Source organism: Staurois parvus, unplaced genomic scaffold (genome assembly GCF_062004578.1).
Source record: "Staurois parvus isolate SC_StPar_1 unplaced genomic scaffold, SC_StPar_1.0 ptg000027l, whole genome shotgun sequence".
NCBI classification, from domain to species: Eukaryota; Metazoa; Chordata; class Amphibia; order Anura; family Ranidae; genus Staurois; species Staurois parvus.
In genome coordinates this window covers 6,465,451-6,487,352 of record NW_028317823.1, presented here as the reverse complement: position 1 = coordinate 6,487,352, position 21,902 = coordinate 6,465,451, and the positions used below count along the sequence as shown (strand labels likewise).

Sequence of the window (21,902 nt, the reverse complement as noted above, 5' to 3'; positions counted from 1 at the left end):
GCAAATTAACTTGGAAAATAGCAGTTAAATGCACTGAATACACAAACCTTCTACAACTGGCACAATAACATCAATAAACACAATATTCATGTATATACGTATATACCGGTATAGCTATAGATCAGAATTAACCCCCTGCAGCTATAGTAGCAATATGTTCCCAGCTAAACTGACGTCTCTCTAGGCTCAGTCCCCAACTCACTTGTATACTGTGGGATTGTAACACTGTGTGAGTCTATGTGTTGCACAGGCCTGTGTTAGTGAATTGGTGGAGGGCTCTTAGGGACTGACATGTCACAGGTTAGCAGTTGCTCACCACATCTACGAAGAACAGTCTCCAGGGGTTAACTCCTTGAAGGGATGATGACTGGGGCTCTGTTGTTTTCTGTTGTCAATTGTCGCTGCTGCACAATCTCTGAGGTGCCTCACCTGGGATGGTCACACGCCTCCTCTGCGATTTCCAACACTCTGACCTCTCTCTGCGGTGGGAGATGTCGTTGTTGTCGGTAACGGGCTGTCGCAGGTGACCGGTATCAATGATCACAGTTGCTGTTGACTTCAGCTGCTGTAGATAACCATTGTCCTTAGTAACCTCTGCTGTTCTGGAAACAGTGTCAGTGTACTTCAACAGTAGGGGCTGCAGACTAACCCCACATGTCCTCTCCAAAGGCACACGTGGCTCACCTCCCCCTCCTCCTTGCAAAGCATCCTGGTCCTGTAGTCCTGTGCAGTATAAAGTTACATTGTCTGCCTCTGTGATGAAACTGCAACTCCCACAAACACTCCAGTACTGCTGAGAGCTGAGCCAATCAAACCCTTTTTGACAACATGCAGTCTTAAAAGGGAAAAAGTTCTTTAAAAGGGAAACAGCAATGGCCCCGCTACACAAGTAAACAAATTTGTTTGAAATGTTTACTCCTGGCTGCAGGTTATGTAGTATAATTGATGCAGATGGCTTTAAAGCCACCCAACCACTTCTACATGGTAGGGAAATTTGGCTGCACTTTTAGGACTAAAACACGTGAAAGCTCATCTCTGGCCAAAAATGGCTTTTAACTGAGGCATTGGTGTCTGTTCACCTTTGTCTTGTTTGTCCTTTGTTTAAAAATTTTCATGGGCACTGTTGTGCGTTCCTTCACCAACACCGGGCTGTAGACTCTCTTTATGTGGCAATTCCTGTCCATAGAACCGGACACCTGAACCAGCTCTATTTGTAGCACAGTGACTGCTCCCCTCAACTTCCCCATGAAATGGGATCTCAAAACGTTTCAGTACATGGGTCACATCATAGATTTTACAAACATTTTCTGGCTGGAAAAAGTTCCCATTTAACACTGGCAGGGGTGCTTACAATGATCAGCCCTTTTTTATTAACCTCTTGGCACCGGCCGAACATAAATGTGTGGCCTCCCGGTGTCTGGGCCTAGATGCCGAGCGGTCGCACATGTACGTTCTATTGCAAAAAAACATATGTGCTGAGAGCGTGCGCCTTGCGCGCTCCCAGTACACACGTTCGGTTCTCACGGAAAGGTCCCGATCTCCTCTTTCGATCGGGACCTTTTGCAATCATGTGGCTGCCATGAAGCTCATCACGGCGGTCACATGACCCTAAAACCCCCCCCACCTGCCAGCTTCTGGAACCCTTAAAGGGGTTAATGTAAAGCACAGGTGTCAGACTGGTGGCCCTCCAGCTGTTGCCAAACTACAAGTCCCATGAGGCATTGCAAGATTGACAGTTACAAGCATGACTTCCAAAGGCAGAGGCATGATGGGAATTGAAGTTTCGCAACAGCTGGAGGGCAGCCAGTTTTAAACCCCTGATGTACAGCTTTATCCCACAAGGAAATAAAAACTGTTGCTATAACTGATTATAAAGTGTAAGCTGCAGTTTGGCTTCAATTTGCTAGTGTATTTAACAGAGGGAACAGAGGGAAAAAAAGCTTCAACAAAAGAAAACCAATGCAGCCACATCTGATGATTGGTAAACTGGAATATATAACATTTTTGACTTTGGGTTTAACCTCCTTAGCGGTTTTCCCAAGTGTAGCTCGGGGTACAATTTGAGTACCAAGAGCGGTAACCCCGAGCTACACTCGGGCTTACCATGCGGCGTTGCTCAGGGAGTCCCTGCAGCACTTACCTTGTCCTTCGCTTCCGCGATGTGTCCCCTGCAGCGTCCCCGGCCATCTCTTCCGGCCGATGCCGGCATCCGGCTTCCGTGTTCCGGTCCCTGCGACGTCGGGACATACGGGCGCCGGAAATTTGAAATTTTTAAAAAATGTCATTTTTGCTGTCATTGCTGTTTCAATGCATTTCACATAGATTTTGTCCCTACTGCTTTGTCCTGTGCCCTGCCTGCATTTTGACTGTTCTTTCTGGCTGGAAACTTAGAAAAGTCCATGGCGTCCAAAAAGCGTCCCTTTACGTCAAAAGCGGTTTTAGACCGGCTAGAGAACAGCGATAGTAAATCAGAACCACTTGCAGAATTGAGTGATAATGATTCGTGGGGAAATTCGTCATCAGACACTGAAAATGATTTTGCGACTTTGCTCAGCGATGTACGAATTTGCCTCTGTATTTCAAATTTCAGTGTTTTTGGTTTGATTATATTATTGAATTAAATTTATTATTATTATATTATTATTTTTTATGATTATTTATTAAATTATAATTTATGATTTCGTGTTTCAAGTTTTATCATATCCGGGATGTTTACTAGACTCTTGTTCGTACAGATTTCAGTGAGTTATTCCTAAAAATTACAGCCTACAATAAAAAACTACATATTTCCATGCAAATAAATGGTACCGCTTTCAGCACCAAAAATCGGAAAGAATCATACCGCTAGGGAGGTTAATACCGTTTTAAGGCTGGCCATACACTAAACAAATTTCTTACAATTTTCTGTCCAGTTTCTTCCCAATTCCTTTTAGATTTACCTTCAACTATGTAGTACAAGGGCTTGCCTAACTGGATACAATTGAAAGTGTCATTTAGGTTTGACTTCATATTATATGTTTTTTGGTAAATCTAAAGCACAAATCTCAATAAAATTGTATAATGTATGGCCAGCCTTAGGATATTCCACTGACTAGCTACGGGTTGGATAAAATCTTGTAGGGGGCTGGATGTGGAACACCCTCCTTCCAGCATGGATACCCCTCTTCCTAGCACCCTGATACAGCAGCAGGGGCGGACTGACCATTTGGAAACTCGGGCACTGCCCGAGGGCCTGGGGTCAGTAGGGGGCCCCATGAGATGCCCCTGGTACCTTTTTCATAGGCTTTTTTGAGTTTGGGCAAGGACACAGGGGCCCCATGATCCCCTGTTGCCCGGGGGCCCCATGAGTTGTCAGTCCGCCCCTGTACAGCAGGATTATGGCACGCTATTTGATGGCATCACAGTCGTTAGTACATGATTTTATGCTCATAAAAATGAAGTACACACAGCAGCTGTAAATGGCAAGAAGGAGAGTGGAATGCAGGAGATGAGCTTAGATCACTCGATTTACTGGAATACATTTTTAGCCCTTACAGTGCAGCGATAATGACAGTTATTTCTCTGAACTGAAGTGATTTTCTGTGTCAGGATTGTAAACTTGAGTTACCAAAAGACACACCATGGTAAATGTCGGCTGACTAATTGCAGAGAGACAACTGGCAGCCAAATGTTGGCGGGACATGTGAAATATACCACGGCTCTGTTAATTTATTTACATGTCGTTCTTTTGGCCTCAATTGTGAAGACTTTTTGCTATGTTTGGCCTATATAATGAGAATGATGTGCAGAATGCGGCTATGGGCCCTGAGCCACAGAAATCACAGATAGCAGGCTTGGTCTATATAGGGGTAAAAGGGATGTCTCCACAAATAATTGCCCCTTAAAGTGTTACTAAACCCACAACAGTAAAATCAGTCTGTATATACAGTAAGCATGCTTGTTATACTCACTGTGGAACCTAAGGGGTTAATCCTCTGCATTGTGTAAAAATGATGTTTGATCCTGACTTCTCTGATACTCCCCTTCTTCTACTGTCTCCAATCCATCTGCTGATAGACAGAGCTCTAGGAGTCACACTACACATGCTCAGCTTAGTTTATTTTTCTTTGGGAAGGTGCATGTGATCAACACAAGGCCAATCAGCACTGTCCAGACAGAGAGTCAGGGGTTATGTAGATTTACAGGAGAGTCAGAGCAGAATGAAAACTCCTCCTACAAGCTTTAAGCAATGCTCAGCTGGACACTGATAGAAGTCACAAGACTGCTATGTACTGCTGATAAGAAAAGGTATTTAGCAGTTTATATTTACTAAAATAATTGCATTTCCATGTTCTGTGGGAGAGCAGATATAGTGAATGCAGGGTCCTGGGTTTAGTAACACTTTAAATGCTGGTTATGAAGATCTGGAAAACTGCATTGGTAAATACACACAAGTGCTAAGCTCATCGCTGGAGTTATTTATTTATCACAGGTACTTGTATAGCCCCATCAATTTACACATTCTCATCAGTCCCTGTCCTCAAGGGGCGTACAATCTAAGGTTTCTAATTCACATTCATACAGTCTAAAGTTTCTAACTCACATTCATACATACACATACTAGGGCCAATCTCCTAGATTGTAAGCTCGAAAGAGCAGGGCCCTCAATCCCTTCATGTTTTGCATTGTATTGGTATTGTTCTGTCACATGTTCTGTCCCCCTTTGTAATCTACAGCGCTGAGCGAACTATTGGCGCTTTATAAATACTGTATAAATAATAATAATAATTTAGACAGAAGCACATTAACCTACCAGCATGTCTTTGGAGTGTGGAGGAAACCCACACAGGTACAGGGAGAACATGAAAGCTCCAGGCAGGTATTGCTATGGGGGGAATTCAAACCAACGACCATAGTACTGCTAAGCAGAAGTGCTAACCACTTAGCCACTGTGCCAGGGGACGCCTGATGCTACCTCAGGCCCTATCACGAATATTACTAATATAATATTAGGAAGCTGGGTCACACTTAGCCCATACGGGCTCATGTGAATGTGCTTAAGCAGCCCATAGATGATTCAGTTGGTTGAACGAAAAAAAAAAAACAGATTCACTCCAGCTAAACTATTCTAACTTCTGATTCACTACCACTAAATGTTCTGATTTTTCTGCTGTCAGAATACGCTAATTAGCGCTACTGACTATAGATGATGGTGTTGATCAAACAAAATTTATCCATCAGGCTGATTGTACAGAAGTTGACTGGTAGATCGACTTCTGTACACCCACTGTCCCAATATATGGATCAATATTCGTCCAAATCTGGCTGAACCATTCAAATTTCAATCCATGTACAACCGACTTCAGTAACTCTGATTTGCGTTGCACAGAACAGGTAAGTATAAATCGGTTTAGTATGGAAAAAAAATTTTATAAAAATAAGCATTTACAACCTGAAGTCTCTCCTGATATTTTTTTTATCCCTCAGACCTCGCAACATTTTTGTTACCCATCTCTGGACTTGTTCTGTCTTATCAATATATTTGGTAAGTGAGGTCTCCAGAACTGGACACAGTGTTCTAAATGAGATCTAACTAAAGATCTATATAGGGGAATCAGGACCGCCTTTCTCCTGCTGGTGACCCCTCTAGTGATAACTAAAGATCTATATAGGGGAATCAGGACCTCCTTCCTCCTGCTGGTGACCCCTCTAGTGATAACTAAATGTCTACATAGTGGAATCAGGACCTCCTTCCTCCTGCTGGTGACCCCTCTAGTGATAACTAAAGCTCTATATAGTTGAATCAGGACCTCCTTCCTCCTGCTGGTGACCCCTCTAGTGATAACTAAAGATCTATATAGGGGAATCAGGACCTCCTTCCTCCTGCTGGTGACTCCTCTAGTGATAACTAAAGATCTATATAGGGGAATCAGGACCTACTTCCTCCTGCTGGTGACCCCTCTAGTGATAACTGAAGATCTATATAAGGGAATCGGGACCTCCTTCCTCCTGTTGGTGACCCCTCTAGTGATAGCTAAAGATATATATAGATAAATCAGGACCTCCTTCCTCCTGCTGTTGATCCATCTATTCATTTTCCCCACTGCTAGTCACTCTGTTTGCTCATTTTGCAATCATCTGAAATAGGTACCACCAAATCTTTTTCCTCTGTAGTGGCCAGCACTGTATTCCCAATATTGTACTCTATCAAGGGATTCTTTTTCTGTAGGTACATTAGAAATATTGAACTGTAGTTTCCACTTCTTTGACCAATCTTCAGCAATGCCAAATCATGGTCCATATACAGACACCTCTAGGGATATCAACCCTATTACATACCTTTGTATCATCAGCAAAGAGACATTCCTTACCCAACAAACCTTTAGTTATATCACTTACATATATATTAAATAAAACAGGACCTAGTACAGAGCTTTGGGGTACACCACTAGTGACTGGTCTCTGTTCCGAGTGAACCCCGTTTACAACCACACTCTGGTATCTATCCTTTAGCCAGCTGCATATCCACTGAACCACCCATGGGCTAAGTCCTAGCTTGTACAACATTTTTATTTGATCATTATGTGAAACTTTATCAAATGCTTTGCTGATATTAAGACAGGCTATGTCCACAGCACCACCCTGGTCCAAAACATTAGTGATATAGTAAAATTAAATCAGCTCGATGGGGGCTCTGAGATGGGTGGAACTCTGATGTGATGGGGAGGCTCTGATATGATGGAGACTTATGTATGACCTTTGATATAATGAGGGCCTCATTTATGGGGGGGATGTATAAGGGGAGGCTCTGATGTGGTGGGGAACTTTGTGGTGATGGCCTTAATGGGGGAACCTCTGACATGATGGGGGACCTCTAATGTAAATGGGGGGTTCTGATGTGGTGGGGAAACCTGTGATGTGAAGGGGTTGGCTCTGATGTGAATGGGGGCTGTGATGGTATGATGAGGCCTCTCATATTAGGGGGGACGCTGATATGAAAGGGGGGCTGTGGCGTGAAAAGGGGGGCCTCTTATGTGATAAACGGCCTCTGATTAGAAGGGGGGACACTGATGTAAACGGCTGGCTCCAATGTAATGGGGGAATCTCACATATGAAGGGTGACTCTGATGTGGCAGGGGAACCTGTGAAGTGAAAGGGGGGCTGTGATGTGAAGTGGGAGGGGGGCTCTGATGTAATGGGGGAACCTCTGATGTGAAGGGGAGCTTCTGATGTGAAGTTAACTTCGCCAAGGTGGTTGTGTGCCTTGTCCCAGGCTCAGGTTTCCCATTGATAAGTAACATTCACATTTTTTGCACAGCATGTCTTTGAAGTGTGCGAGAAAACTGGAGTACCAGGAGGAAGTTTACGCAAGCACAGGGAAAACATGAAAACTCCATGCAGATCAGGATTGGTTTTCATTTGCTCCACAACACTGACCTTCCTTCACCTATCACAGGCTTACCTTAACATACAATTTAATAAACCGTACAACCTTGTTTCATATATAGGGGCAAAAATTAAAACAACCCATGGATGCTTATAAATCTTCTCTCTACTCACCAGCGATGTCCCATAGCTGTAGTCGCACAACGGTGTCTGAGTCCCAGCTTAGGACCTTCAGGGCGAAATCCACGCCGATGGTGGCGCGGTAATGCGGAGAGAAGTTCTGGTGGACATAGCGTTTGATGATACTCGTCTTGCCAACTCCCAGGTCACCAATCACTAGGATCTTGTAGAGGTGCTCCGTGTGATGGCTCTGCATCTTGATTCCCAAACTCCCAGCAGACTAATCCCATGCTCCGTACTGAATTCTTGCCAGGGTCAGGAGGAAAAAAAAAAAGGGTGGGTGGAAGGAGGGAGCAACACAAATAGAAAGAAACACACTGTCACAACTTAGAAAAAAAGTGATAAAGACTCATGAAGAGCTTTGGAGGGGATGGCATCAGAGCTCACATGAATATGTGATAATAGCAAACCCTTGTACTTGAAGTGGTAAAAATTTACACTACAAAGAAACTGGTGTACAGTATATCAAGATAAACGTGACCAACAGATAACGGATTTGTCGGCAAAATAACAAACTTTTCCATTTCTCAGATGAGATTGCAGATGTGTAAAACTGACAGCAAAAAAACAAACAAAAAAAAAGTTACATTTATGTATTTTTTTTTTTTTTTTTCTAATTCAATTAACAGCAGGAATGACTTCAACATTTGGCCAAAAATATCTGTACATTTAATATTACATGAGTTGAATATTTGCTGCACAGGGGAGAGCCTAGTCCACCTGTTCCAAAAATGTAATAAATTAACCCACATTAGTAAAAAAAAGGGGGCATTTATTAATTTTTGCATTGAAGCTGTCAAGATATTGCAACCGTGATCAGCGCGTCACTGGTGAAATGGTAGAAAGGACCTGTGAATGGACGAGGTGGCTGTATGAGTGAGTCAAGCACAGTCATGCTAAATTCACACGAGGATGCTGCAGTGAGGACCCTGTGATTCAGGTAAGGGTGGGCCGGGTGATTTTGGGAGTGGGGGATTGGTGATTGCGACCATGTTTTATGTTACACTCTAAATATCAGTGTAGCATGAAATCTGATCCCAAATGTTGAGTTTACCTTTAGACACTTGTGGTTGGGGTAGCAGTTAAAACAGGCAGTTGATACACATTATTACTGCCCCTTGACCATCCCCCTTAACCTAACATGACAGGGGAGTGGTACACATGTCGTGGTTGCAATGCTTTGCTTTACAGCTGTGGCGAAAAAATTTACTACAACTTAGCAGTATGTACCACCGCCCAACATGGCTTATTCAAGTAAGAATGGGGTTATGCCACAACCAGGTGAGGACTGACCATTTGGAAACTTGGGCACTGCCCGAGGGCCCGGGGTCAGTAGGGGGCCCCATGAGATGCCCCTGGTACCTTTTTCATAGGCTTTTTTGAGTTTGGGCAAGGACACGGGGCCCCATGATCCCCTATTGCCCGGGGGCCCCATGAGTTGTCAGTCCGCCCCTGGCCACAACCACTCTGTAACTGTGCATAATGAATGCGGTTGCAGCAGGGTGCTACAGCCTTTCAAGGTATCTCAGTCCAGGAAGAAGATGGTGACCCTGGATGATGCCCGAATAAAGGTAGCACCGTCCTTCAGGAGAAAAGGGCATATGATTGCACATGACTTAACATGCATGCAGATTTATTGAATGTGAAGTCTGCTTTACAATGAACCCGTTAAAGCGGAGTTCCACCCAAAAGTGGAAGCTCCGCTCATCTGCTTCCTCCCCCTCTCTGCTCTCCCATATTTGGCACCTATAGGGGGGGCAGGTACCTGGTTTTTATAGGTACCCCCCCCCCCACTTCCAGCTCAGTTCGCCACGTTGAACTGAACCGGAGGTTTTGTCCTCCCTCCTTCCCCCCGCAACCCCCTGGGACATTGAACAGGTTCTAGAGGACTCTGATTCATTCACAAAGTGCAGCACGATTCATGCATGCGCAGTAGGAAGCCACAAGGCAGGCCTAATTAGCCAGACAGGTGCTGTTCTGGCCAAGAGGATAGGAATTAATGCCTTTCCCGGTCCTTTGGGTTTGGTGGGTTCTCCTCTGGGTCCAGCCCACTAATCCTGTGATAAATAAATATGGAACAGTGATTCAGTGCAAAGAACCCCCCCCCCCCCCGGAGAGACATGGTTGGGGAGAGGTCAGGGACTTTTCCCTGTGAAGAGCCCAAGAGAGAGAGTGAGAGCTGAGATCGGTGCCCATAAGGGAGAGAGAGGGAGAATGATGCCTGCAAGGAGCAGAGGGAGGTCATCTATCATCATCAGGATGCAAAGTCATCTAAACCCAGGGTCCGATCGAAGACACCAACACTGGAGTATGCCTCTGAAGCACTATAATTGTTTGGGCTTTACCTTTGCAGGTATGCCGGGGCAGCACAAGCCTGTAGTTAGGAGTAGGGACATAGGAAAACTCTGTACTTGTATGTTGGACTTTAAATGTTCATTTTGTACCCTTTGTAAGTAAAATATTGAAACTTTGTCCTGGCCTGGTCTTAAGTTACTAAAAAGGGTGAATTGCAGATAGCCAGCATGGGATATGAAGACATTGGAGTGGAGTAGTGTGAAGGCAATAAGTGGTTGCCTAGGGAAACGAAAGTTTAATCAAAGATAAAGAACAGACTTCCTAAAAAAGTACTGTAGGTGCAGCAACAGGCAAGCGGTTGACCATAAAAATGTAAATTTTATTGAGTAACAAAATAAGTCATACAATTACTACATAGAATAAAGAAGCAAAAAAACAAAAATGACCTCCAACCCAGTACATTAAAATAATTTGTCAACGTTGTTAGTAGCTAAAAACAAGTCCTAACAGCAAGGGAAAATAAGCACCTAATTGAATAGCGCATCACCCAGATGGACCATAACTAGTCCCGAACACCGCCAGGTACTGTAATGTCTAAATCGGGTGAGGCCACATTACTATTAAAGTGTAACTAAAGGGACAACTTTTTTTTTTAGTTTTGGATAGAGGGCAGAGGGATTAGAACGTTTTTCAGTTTTTTCTTGCTGTCTGTGCCCCCATTAGGAGATTCACCCCTCTATTTGTCTTGTTTACAATTATCATTGAAAGTGAAAGTAAAAGAAAATCCGAAATGTTGTGCTGTCCCCAGAAAAATAATGGAAGGGAAATCTTCCAGTGGGGACACTAGTTCTGGTGACCTGGGGGTCCTCAAGAAAGACTCTTAATTTGGTGGGATTTCCTTTCACAATCTGTTTGGCTATGGGGCAGGAAGTAAAGGGAAATCTCTGCAATGGGACATAGATGGTGAAATAAAAATCTGACAGGGGCCCAGGAGCAGGGCCGGACTGACCATTTGAAAACTCGGGCACTGCCCGAGGGCACGGGGTCAGTAGGGGGCCCCATGAGATGCCCCTGGTACCTTTTTCACAGGCTTTTTTGAGTTTGGGCAAGGACACAGGGGCTCCATGATCCCCTACTGCCCGGGGGCCCCATGAGTTGTCAGTCCGCCCCTGCCCAGGAGATAACTGGAGAACAGTTGCAGAGGCAGTGTACAAGGTATACATTCATCTCTAAGAGTAGAGGCCACCTTAAGGTTGAGTATTCCCCCGTGGCAGCCTCAGCCCTGTCCCAGGGCATTGATGAAGATGGCAGAAAGCAGAGGTACCTCATATGAACAAGGCGACCCTGCACAAGGTGCCTAGCATAGCCCACGAAAAACCCACCCTGGGTAGGCTTCTTACATTACCCACACTTGGCACCCAACAAGGATGGAACATGGAGGAAGTACCACCCACCTACCCTACAAGCATGCAGCCAGTGAAGCCTAAAAAAATCAAAAACTCCTATTCATCATGCTTGTTTCAAATGATTAACTAATTAGTAAGCTTAGAATACTCATGATAGCCAGGGGGCTTTGCATCATTACAAAATGTTTTCTTGGCAGGTTCATTGTAAAGTGTAACTCTAGTCAAAATGTTTTTTTTATTTATTAGAATAGAGAATGGCTTCAGTCTCTTGAATTAGGTTTATATTGCTGTCTGTGTCCTTGTTAGGAGATATTTTATATAATTTCCTCTTGTGTCATCACCGGCCGCTAATCCTGAGTGATGTCATATTTGGTCAATGGCATCACCCAGGATCCACATGTGGGTGACCACATTAACCAAACATGTCATACAGCAGCTGGCCAGGGATTTGTCATTTGTTAGTGCCAGGTGAACATCATCAGGCATGGCTGGTTGTTGCATTGGCAGGTTAAAATTATTGGTTGGTTTATCATCATGATTAGTGTGGATCTACATCACTGGATTTTGGATTTATGTTGGGGGACAATGTTTATTTTTTCTAATAAAGGACTTATCACATTGTGGATATTTTCGTTTTCCTTTTTTGTGTGCGTGAATAAATCAAGCTGGTCAGGAAAGGGGAGTCAGTGAGCATGCAGCCACATGCCATCAACATTAGGAGGGTTCTTTGCAACAGGAGCAGCAAAGCTTTACCTCCTTGCAAAGCACCTTGTTCCCATGTTGAGAGGACAAGGGCTTCACCCCACATCCTGTCCTTCAAAAGGGGTGTGGAGGTCTGCCAGGGAAATTATCTGAATCTGACCGCCCCCTTTGATACAAGGGGGCCACCAGATATCCCACATCATCCTGTTTGTGAATGAGCATGGGGTGCATAGTACCCCCTGTTACCAATTCACAATAAAAATCAACTAAGTAATGAAAAACAACCTTAATTGAAAAAAAAATAGAAAATATTATCCCATGGTGTAAAGCCAACATCAATCACATTATCCAGCAATGAAGATCCACATCAATTATGATGTGTGCCATGTGTAGATGTTGACTTCTCACCTCACTGACTTGTCAACACTAACGATTCTGCCCTTTAATAAAGCTCTCCTCAAAGACTGGTGGTCAGTGACCTATTAAAAACTCCCCTCGCTCATCGGTGACCAGTGGCCTGATAGAAAAACTCCCCTCAATCATGGTCGATTGGAGGCCTATTAGAAAAACTCTACTCAGTCATTGGTAGTCAGTGTCCTATTAAAAAAACTACTCTCAATATTTAGTGGTCAGTGGCCTTTAAAAAAAAAAAACTTCTCTCCATCATTGCTGGTCTTTTAAAAAAACTTCCCCTCAATAATTGGTGGTCAGCGGCCTTTAAAAAAAACTCCCCTCAATAATTGGTGGTCAGTGGCCTTTAAAAAAAAACTCCCCTCAATAATTGGTGGTCAGCGGTCTTTAAAAAAAAACTTCCCTCAATCATTGGTGGTCAGTGGCCTATTAAAAAGCTCCCTTCAATTATTGGTGGCCAGTGGCCTTTTTAAAGAATTCCCCTCAATCATTATTGGTCACTTGCCTTTTAAAAAATACTTTTCTAAATCCTTAGTGGTCAGTAGAATTTACATCATTACAATCTACAAGAATGAGTGTTGAGCACATATATACCTGAGCCTGAGGTTCCAGAACTTTGCACATAGTGTTGAGCAGGAGGCCACTTCACCTGTCAGTGGGTGCATAGACAGAATGGCCCAACCAGCTTAGGTGCCCCCAAAGAAGTTTTTGTGATAGCTTAGGTGCCCCCAAAGAAGTTTTTGTGATAAAAAATGTAGGGTGTGGCCATACAGGATATGTCATTACATCAGATTACTTTGGTGGAATGATTTAGCTAGCTTGGACAATTGTGTGCTGGAAAAGAGCTTGTTTCAGGCAGTGCAGGTCATGCTGTATTTCAGACATTTGCTGTAGAACTTCATACCATACACATGGTGCTATGTACACATTCTGAATGTGACTTTGTTTTTATACTCTAGTTTTATTAAACGTTATCATGCTATGGCATTGTCTCTGTTTACTTGTTTGTGAACCATGCATTGCAGAAATTCCGATGTTGGCGATAAGTTCCTCAGCGTCGCAGATGGTGATCTGATTTTAGGAACACCGTAATTAATTATCATAGTGCTTTTGACCTGTAGTGCTACCCTCTTGAAGGCCGCTGAATTTTTGGGTGCCCGTAAGCTCTGCATAGCCAGGCAACACACATTGTCCACACTTTTATCCAAAGTCAGTAAACAGTCCATGAGGTTTTTGTTGTTTTATAAGAGGTTAACAACTTGGATGGGGTGTAGGGGTATATGGGATGCCCAATGGAACTGAACAACTTGGAGGACAACTTCTTAGACACAAAAAAGGACAAAAATCAGCACACAGTCTCTGCAAGGAGCACTTGGCCTCCTTAAATGAACCTCCTCTGACCCTAGATGAAAATCTCCTCACCCACCTAGCTGTCTTGAGAGTATCCCAGGGCAAGGGATTCTGAGACACACAAAATGCAGTCCCAGGGAGAATTAGTTGGGTATTGCCCCTGACCACCCTCTCCCTTCTTTGACCCAAGGGGTGTAGAAGTGCTGACACTGTCCTGTTCCTTTAACCACTTCAATTCCAGGCACTTTTACCCCCTTCCTGCCCAGGCCAATTTTCAGCTTTCAGCTCACTCACATTTTGAATGACAATTGTGCGGTCATGCAATGCTGTACCCAAAATAAATTTTTATCATTTTGTTCAGACAACTAGAGCTTTCTTTTGGTGGTATTCAGTCAGCACTGGGGTTTTAAATGTTTGCTAAATTAAAAAAGACAGAAACTTTTGAAAAAAAACATGTTTTTCTTTGTTTCTGTTTTAAAAGTTTGCAAATAAATAATTGTTCTTCATAAATTTAGGCCAAGATACATTCTGCTACATTTCTTTGGTGAAAATAACCCAAATCAGTATTTATTATTTAGTCTGTAGGAAAGTTATAGAATTCACAAACTATGGGATATATCTGAAAATTGATCAATCTTGAAGTACTGACGGCCAATCTAATTTCTTGAGGCCCAAAAATGTCAGAACAGTACAGATATCCCCCAAATGTCAGAACAGTACAGATATCCCCCAAATGTCAGGACAGTACAGATATCCCCCAAATGACCCCTTTTTTACAAAGTAAACAGTCCGAGATATATAATAAGAGACATGGCAAGATTTTTGAAGTTGTAATTTTTTTGTGATAATGTTTTGGAACATGAAGAAATTAAAAAAAATTATTTTCACAAATTCTTTTTTTTTTACATACTGTCACCAGTGCAGTACACCATCATCATACAACTGGTGTGGCGGTGATCAGGGACACTGACTGGTGACAGTATGTAAAAAAAATTGATAATTTTTTTTCAATTTGTTCAATTTTTTAATTACCTTTTTAAAGATTTTTTTTCATATTACACTATAACCAAAGTAGTATAATGTTACCATAGTAACATTGTACTACTTTGGGGAAGTGATCAGTAATTTTTTTTTTTTACATAATATGATTGCTTATAGCAAAGAATTTATTTGCTATAAGCAAGCATTTAACTGAATGAAATTGATTAATTCAGGTTTTTTTTGTTGTGATTAGCTGTGATTGACCATTGCTAATCACATGACACAGATGGGCTGTGATTGGCCCAGTCTGTGCATGTGATCACTGTGACCAACACAGCTATTAACACAATTGTATACAAAGGATGGCATGAAAGGAAGCCATCCATTGTTTACAATTGTCATGTCACCTGTTGTGATTGGTCACAGCAGGTCACATGGTACTGGCAATGGGCAGGTATACAAATCTATCACCCAACCCATAAATAATAATTACTAAATATCACAAACTTAAAATACACTGTGACACAAAAATATTAATTAAAATATTAATGAAATAAAAAATATATATAATTTAGAAAATAATAAGTCCCGTGACAAAATCCAAAAAAACAGTCCCGTGAAAAAATGTATATTTTCATTGGATTCTTCCGTGCCAGTGATACCTCCACCATCCACTAGTGCAAAACCAACATTAACCGCACTCACCAGATATTGGTGAGTAAAACGCCTTTCAGGGTTATTAAGGGCTCCTGGACCCCCTTTAATTTGTATATGACCTCCAAATATTGCCTCCTCTAGGATATGGACACCTCCTCTGGTTACTCCTCTCACCGAATCCCCCAGAGAAAATCAGGAAGAAGAAAAAACCATAGTGTGATACCGTAATGATTTCCAATCTTAAAATAATTTTTTCCAGACCACTCACATTTTAGCAGATATTAACCCGCATTTTATTGAAGCAAAACGATCTTTCTTTCATAAAAACGATCTTACTTTCATATAAAACGATTTCTGTATAGAGACATAACAGCCAGGTATACAGCAGGATAACAGACCTCAGATGCAGACTCATCCACTATGCAAAGATGGCCCCTTGGAACGCACCGCTCAGCGTGCGTTCCACTCACTGGAAATGACGTCAGACGCCGGGACAGCCAGCCGGAAATACGTCAACGCGTTTCGCCCCACCCACAGAGCTTTCTGCGTGTTCTGCGCTGGTATAAGTTGAAATAAGTTTTTTTGGTTTTGCACCTGTGTACAGCAGCATCTCACGGGGAATAGTGTGTGGAATAAGAGAATCCTGGGCGCTGAGGTTTTTTCTTTCTTTACTAATTTGAGGTATACAAATCTGTCATCGGCTGTGTCCAAGGCAAAGAGTGATCTGGAAAGGATGTCATATGACACCCACCCAGATCAACTAGAGTTCAACTCGGCCGTCATTTTCCTATTCGCCAGGTGGGAACAGGTTAAAGGTTGAAGCTGCTTTCAGGCCTTTCACTGGGCTGGCTCCTTCCCAGTAGACTGTGGGACAGTGGAGGTCCTTCTTTCAAGCTTCCAGCCTGTAGGCAGACTCCCTCTTCTCTGGGACCCCCTCACAGGCTCCACACCAGAAGCACTTCCTCACTCCATTTTCCACCCGAATCCCCTGCTAACCAGGCTCTCTCATATTTAAGGGCTGACCTAGCCACCATGCAAAGCTTCTTGCCTGGGGATTGGCCAGATTCCTTTAAATATGCAGATTAGCCCCTCCTTACCCCCACCCACTTATTTCTAGAAACTTCTCCTTCATCTTCTCAAGTTTCTAGAGCAGGGGGAGGTATCAGAGAACTGGTCTGCAGAGCCCTCAAGTAACTTCAGTGACTCATTCCCAGGCATCTAGCAAACCTCTGACTATACACAAAAACCTTACACTAGTGGGCATTACAGACCTTCTGTAATAAAAGATCCAACAGCACTGGTGTGTTTTGTGTATCCTTAAAACTCAGCTCCAAGATATTAGCAACCCCTTCTAAGTAACTGCTGGTTAAAAAACAACAACTTTTTTTTACTTACCTGACACCAGGGTCATGTGGCACTCCCAACTCTCGCTTCTTCTGTTTACTTCCTGGGGTCCATCTTTAGGGGTCCACATCACTGCCTATTATTGGTGGAGGGAACACTTCCAACTGACAGGACCCCTCCCATATGTCCATGTGGCCATATTAGATTAATGATTATGCCCTTACTATATTTTATTGGGCAGGAGTGGTAGCTGTCTGCTTGATTTGGCCTGAACTCAAGTTCAGATCAATCCTAAGCTCATCTTTATGTATCACTAGGTAATGGATTGCTTCTTATCCTGGGTGTATGCACAAGAGAGGATTGGAAGACTGCATGAAGGCTAATGTAGACAGGTGTCCTCCATCCTGCAGGTGGTGTTACTGTGTCACTGTGCAGACGGAGCGCATGCTTGGAGCAAAATTGTTCCTCTGCAGATTCCGTAGGGGTCACCAAGGAAGAAGGAGTCAATTGGACACTGCAACATTGAGTGGAATTTGGCGGCCATCATCAGTACTGTCTGTGGAGATTTACAGTGCCTTGAAAAAATATTCATACCCCAAGAAATTCTCCACATTGTGTCATGTTACAACCAAAAACGTAAACAAAGTGGTACATAATTGTGAAGTAGAAGGAAAATGATAAATGGTTTGTGGTGTGCATTTGTATTCAGCCCCCAGAGTCAATACTTTGTAGAACCACATATGGCTGCAATTACAGCTGCAAGTCTTTTGGGGGATGTCTATACCAGCTTTGCACATCTAGAGAGTGAAATTTTTGCCCATTCTTCCTTGGAAAATAGCTCAAGTCATTGAATGGAGAGAGCCTGTTCCACTTCACAATTATGTGCCACTTTGTGTTAGTCTATCACATAAAATACATTTACATTTTTGGTGGTAACATGACAAAATGTGGAAAAAAGGGTATGAATACTTTTTTTAAGGCACTGTATTCTCATGCTCTGCCACTTTTGCTGGAGTGGCCAACTTAGGGAAAGAAATCCTGCTTGCTAGGGACAATGAGAAATCTCTCTTCCCCTGTGCTCTTCCAGTTCTGATCCCTGTCCTGTTTCCTTCTAGCGGTAACCCCTGCCTTACCGGTGGTGACCCCTGTCCTCTCTCCTGCCAGCGGTGCACTGTTCTTCCAGCGGTGACCCCTGCCTTCGATCCTTCCAGCAGTTCCCCCTGTCCTCTCTCCTTCCAGCAGTAACCCCTGCCTTCTATCCTTCCAGTGGTGACCCCTGTCCTCTCCTCTAGAACAGTGACCCCTGTCCTCTCTCCTTCCAGCCGTGACTCCTGTCCTCTCCACTTCCAACTGTGACCCCTGCCTTCTATCCTTCCTGCAGTTACTCCTGTCCTCTCTCCTACAAGCGGTGACCCCTATCCTTTATCTTTCCAGCGGTGACCCCTGTCTTCTATCCTTCCAGCAGTGACCCGTCTTCTATACTTCCAGCGGTGACTCTATCTCTATACTTCTAGCAGTGACCCCTGCCCTCTCTCCTTCCAGTAGTGACCCATGTCTTCTATCCTACCAGCAGTGAACCCTGCCCTCTCTCCCGCCAGTGGTGACCCCTGTGCTCTCTCCTTCTACCAGTGACCCCTGTGCTCTCTCCTTCCAGCGCTGACCCCTGTCCTGTATCCTTCCAGCGGTGACCCCTGCCTTGCCATCGGTGACCCCTGTCCTCTCTCCTGCCAGTGGCGCTCTATTTTTCCAGACGTTTCCCCTGTCCTCTCTTCTTCCAGCAGTAACCCCTGCCTTCTATCCTTCCAGTGGTTACCCTGTCCTCTCCTCTAGAACTGTGACCCCTGTCCTCTCTCCTTCCAGTGGTGACCCCTGTCTTCTATCCTTCCAGAGGTGACCCTATCCTCTATTTTTTCAGTGTTGACCATGGTCCTCTATCCTTCCAATGGTGCCCCCCGTCCTCTCTCTTGCCAGCAGTGATCCCTGCTCTCTCTCCTGCCAGTGGTGACCCCTGCCCTCATTTCTTCCAGTGGTGATCCCTGTGCTCTGCCCTGCTAGCAGTGCAAGTGTACAATCCAAATGCACACTTTCCTGCGTTACACTTGGCTGTGTGTATAAGTGGGTGCTGCAGCGACTGTCGGCTGGAACCGAACAGAATCAGTAAGGGAGAATGTCACCAACACATCGAGGATCACCAATACAGGGCCAAAAATTTGAATGAATGATCACATAGTTACAGCAAGGCAACGTTTCGGAGTCTCGCATGACCCCTTCATCAGGCATGTGACAAATTGTAACAGAAACCGGAAAACTATTTAAGAAAACCATCCACCAATCAGGGTGAAGTAAAAGGAGCCCGGTCCTGCCCCATGATGTCATGTCCCCTCAAAAAATGCATTCAAATCAATGTAAACAGAAACATTATAAACTGTGAAAATAAATAAACCATAAAACAATAATCAGATATGCATAAACTGCATTCCCGGGGATATAAACATTGTGGTCACATGTGTATCATGGTACTCCCCAGATTGTAAAAAATAGTAACCTGAAAACAACAATCAGCAGCATATATGTCCCTGACAGAAGATAAAAACTGTTGCCTAGAGATGTGGGGATGTGTCTCCTATTGTCAAGTGAGCTGCAATGAGGACACACCTGCAGTGGTCCTATTGGTGCAGCAGCCGACAGCGTCATGGCAACGCATGTCACCTACGCATTCGCTCATGCGCTCAAAGTCATTCCTGCACCAGCCGCCGTTATATAAACCCATGACGCCGGTGCTGGGCAGGACGAAGCGGAGGCAGGTTGCTGGTATCATGGAAACACATGACGCCGGCGCCACACAAGCCAATGGGCGGACAGGGTTGCGGAGATGAGCTGTGGAGAAAAAGGAAGCAGATTGAGACTGATGATAATTGGTCCATGAATGAAGCTGAGGAGAAGTGAAAGAAAATGGAAAAAAGGCTGGAAACGAAAAAAGCAATAGTGGGAAAAAGGAAATGAAAAAAACCTAAATGACACTAGAGAGAAAAAAAATTATACATGATAACTGAAAATAAACCGGAAGTTTAACAATGTGTAGGGGTGGCACATGCTTGAAGAGAGAAAGAGAGAGACCGCTGTGAATAGTGTGAATGTGAAAAATCGAAACCAAAAGTTATCTACAAAGCTATATAAACTTCAATTGTGAGGAATCATCCTAACCAAAGTCCATCTGCTATCCAAAAAGCATAGATATGATGTATTAATATTAACCACTTAAGGACCGGCCTATAGCAGATATACTGCTATATATATACGCACCCTACCCGCACCGCCATTCGTGACCGTGGATGTCAATCACCGAGTCCCGGACGGTAATTACCCACCGGCACCCAGTGATTACTGACAATCACCGACGAGGAGGAAGACTGTTTTGTTTACAAACAGTCCTCCTCCCTGTAAGCTCGGGCACACTGCTCGGGATGGCTGTGCACAACACAGCCATCCCGAGCAGTGTGCTTACAGTAAAGCCCGCCCCCTAGTAAAACATTCCCAGCACATAGTTAACCTTTTGATCGTCCCTCACATTAACCCTTTCCTGCCCAGTGCCATTAGTACAGTGTCAGTGCTTTTTTTAGCATTGATCACTGTATTGGTGTCACTGGGGATGTCAGTGACACCAAGTTAGCCCCCCCCAGTGTCAGAATGTCCCCTGCAGTCCCACTTAAAGTCACTGATTGCTGCCATTACTCGTAGAAAAAAAAATCCCAGTATCTATATCGTCATTTGTAAACGCTATAACTTTCACATAAACTGATTATTTTACACGTATTGGGATTTTTTTTAGCAAAGACATGTCGCAAAATACATTTTGGCCTAAATTTATGATGAAATTAGATTTTTTAAATCTTTACTGGAAATGTTTAATAGCAAAAAGTCCAAAATAGAATTTTTTATTCTCAAAATTGTCGTAATTTTTTGCTTTTAGCTCAAAAAATAAAAACGCATAGGCGATCAAATACCACTGAAAGAAAGCTCCATTTTGGGAAAAAAGGACGTAAATTTCATGTGGGTGCAGCGTTGCATGATTGCGCAATTGTCAGTTAAAGTAACGCAGTGCCGTAACACAAAAAATGGTCTTGTCAGGAAGGCAAGTGGTTAAGTCCCCTCAGTTAGATCCAATAAGCTATACGACGAAGGAGGAAGTTGTCATGATCTCCTCCTCTTGCCGATCGACTGACGTGCTCGATGGTCATGCCCCTGAATTCATGTACTTGGTGACCTGCTGAAATAAAATGGACTGGTACGCGTTTGCTCAAATCAATAGGTTCACCCTTGATACTCTTGACTAGAGCTGTTCTAATGTCACTCCTGTGTTTCTGAAACCTACGCTTAAAAGGACCTTTTGTTTTGCCCACATAAACTAGTGAGCAGGGGCATTTTAGGATATAAATGCAGTAATCAGTGTTACAATTTTGGTAACCCTGTATCTGGTAACGTTTCTGTTGCCCTGCTAGCAGTGACCCCTGTCCTCTATTCTTCCAGAGGTGATCCCTGTCCTCTATCCTTCCAGCAGTAACCCCTGTCCTCTCTCCTGCCAGTGGTGACCCCTGTGCTCTGCCTTGACAGCGGTGACTCCTGTCTTCAATCCTTTAAGCGGTGCCCACTGTCCTCTATCCTTCCAGCGGTGCCCCCTGTCCTCTATCCTTCCAGCGGTGCCCCCTGTCCTCTATCCTTCCAGCAGTGATCCCTGTCCTCTACACTGCCAGGGGTGACCCCTGTCTTCCGCCCTGCCAGCATTCACCCCTGTTCTCTGCCCTGCTACAGTGACACCTGCCCTCTGCCCTACTGATTCCCAGTACACTGCCTTACCAATTTTGTGTACTCTTGTGTTCAGTAAGCAGCAGAGCAACCGTTTGGCATGGGCTAGTGGAGATCAGTGGAGTAACGGCGTCTTCTGCAATCATATCCAGTTTCTAGAAGGATCCCACAGGCATAGCATGTGCACAATTACATTACCTGGAATTCTTCTATAAATGGGTATTTCTAAAACAGAGATTTACAATAGTATTAAAAATTAAACATCGGTTGAAAACTTTTAAACTTGACTCTATGGTGCAATTAGAAAATCTTGCCCTGAGCTGTTGCATTGAGAAAGTCTTAAAGAGTATTAGGACGTTTAGATCTCTATGCTGTATTTGATATTATTTCACTATGCCTTTTCAAAAA

General features: G+C 43.7%; 1 protein-coding gene across 1 annotated transcript in view; it reads right to left on the bottom strand.

Moving 5' to 3' along the window:
- RAB38 (RAB38, member RAS oncogene family) overlaps window positions 1–7,924 on the bottom strand; it is a 127,079-nt gene extending 119,155 nt beyond the window's left edge. The window contains exon 1 of the mRNA XM_089656702.1: window positions 7,540–7,924. Within this exon, the coding sequence (XP_089512828.1) occupies window positions 7,540–7,741 (202 nt within the window). The 5' untranslated portion in view covers window positions 7,742–7,924. The remainder of the gene's footprint in view (window positions 1–7,539) is intronic.
- Window positions 7,925–21,902: the final 13,978 nt, after the last annotated feature.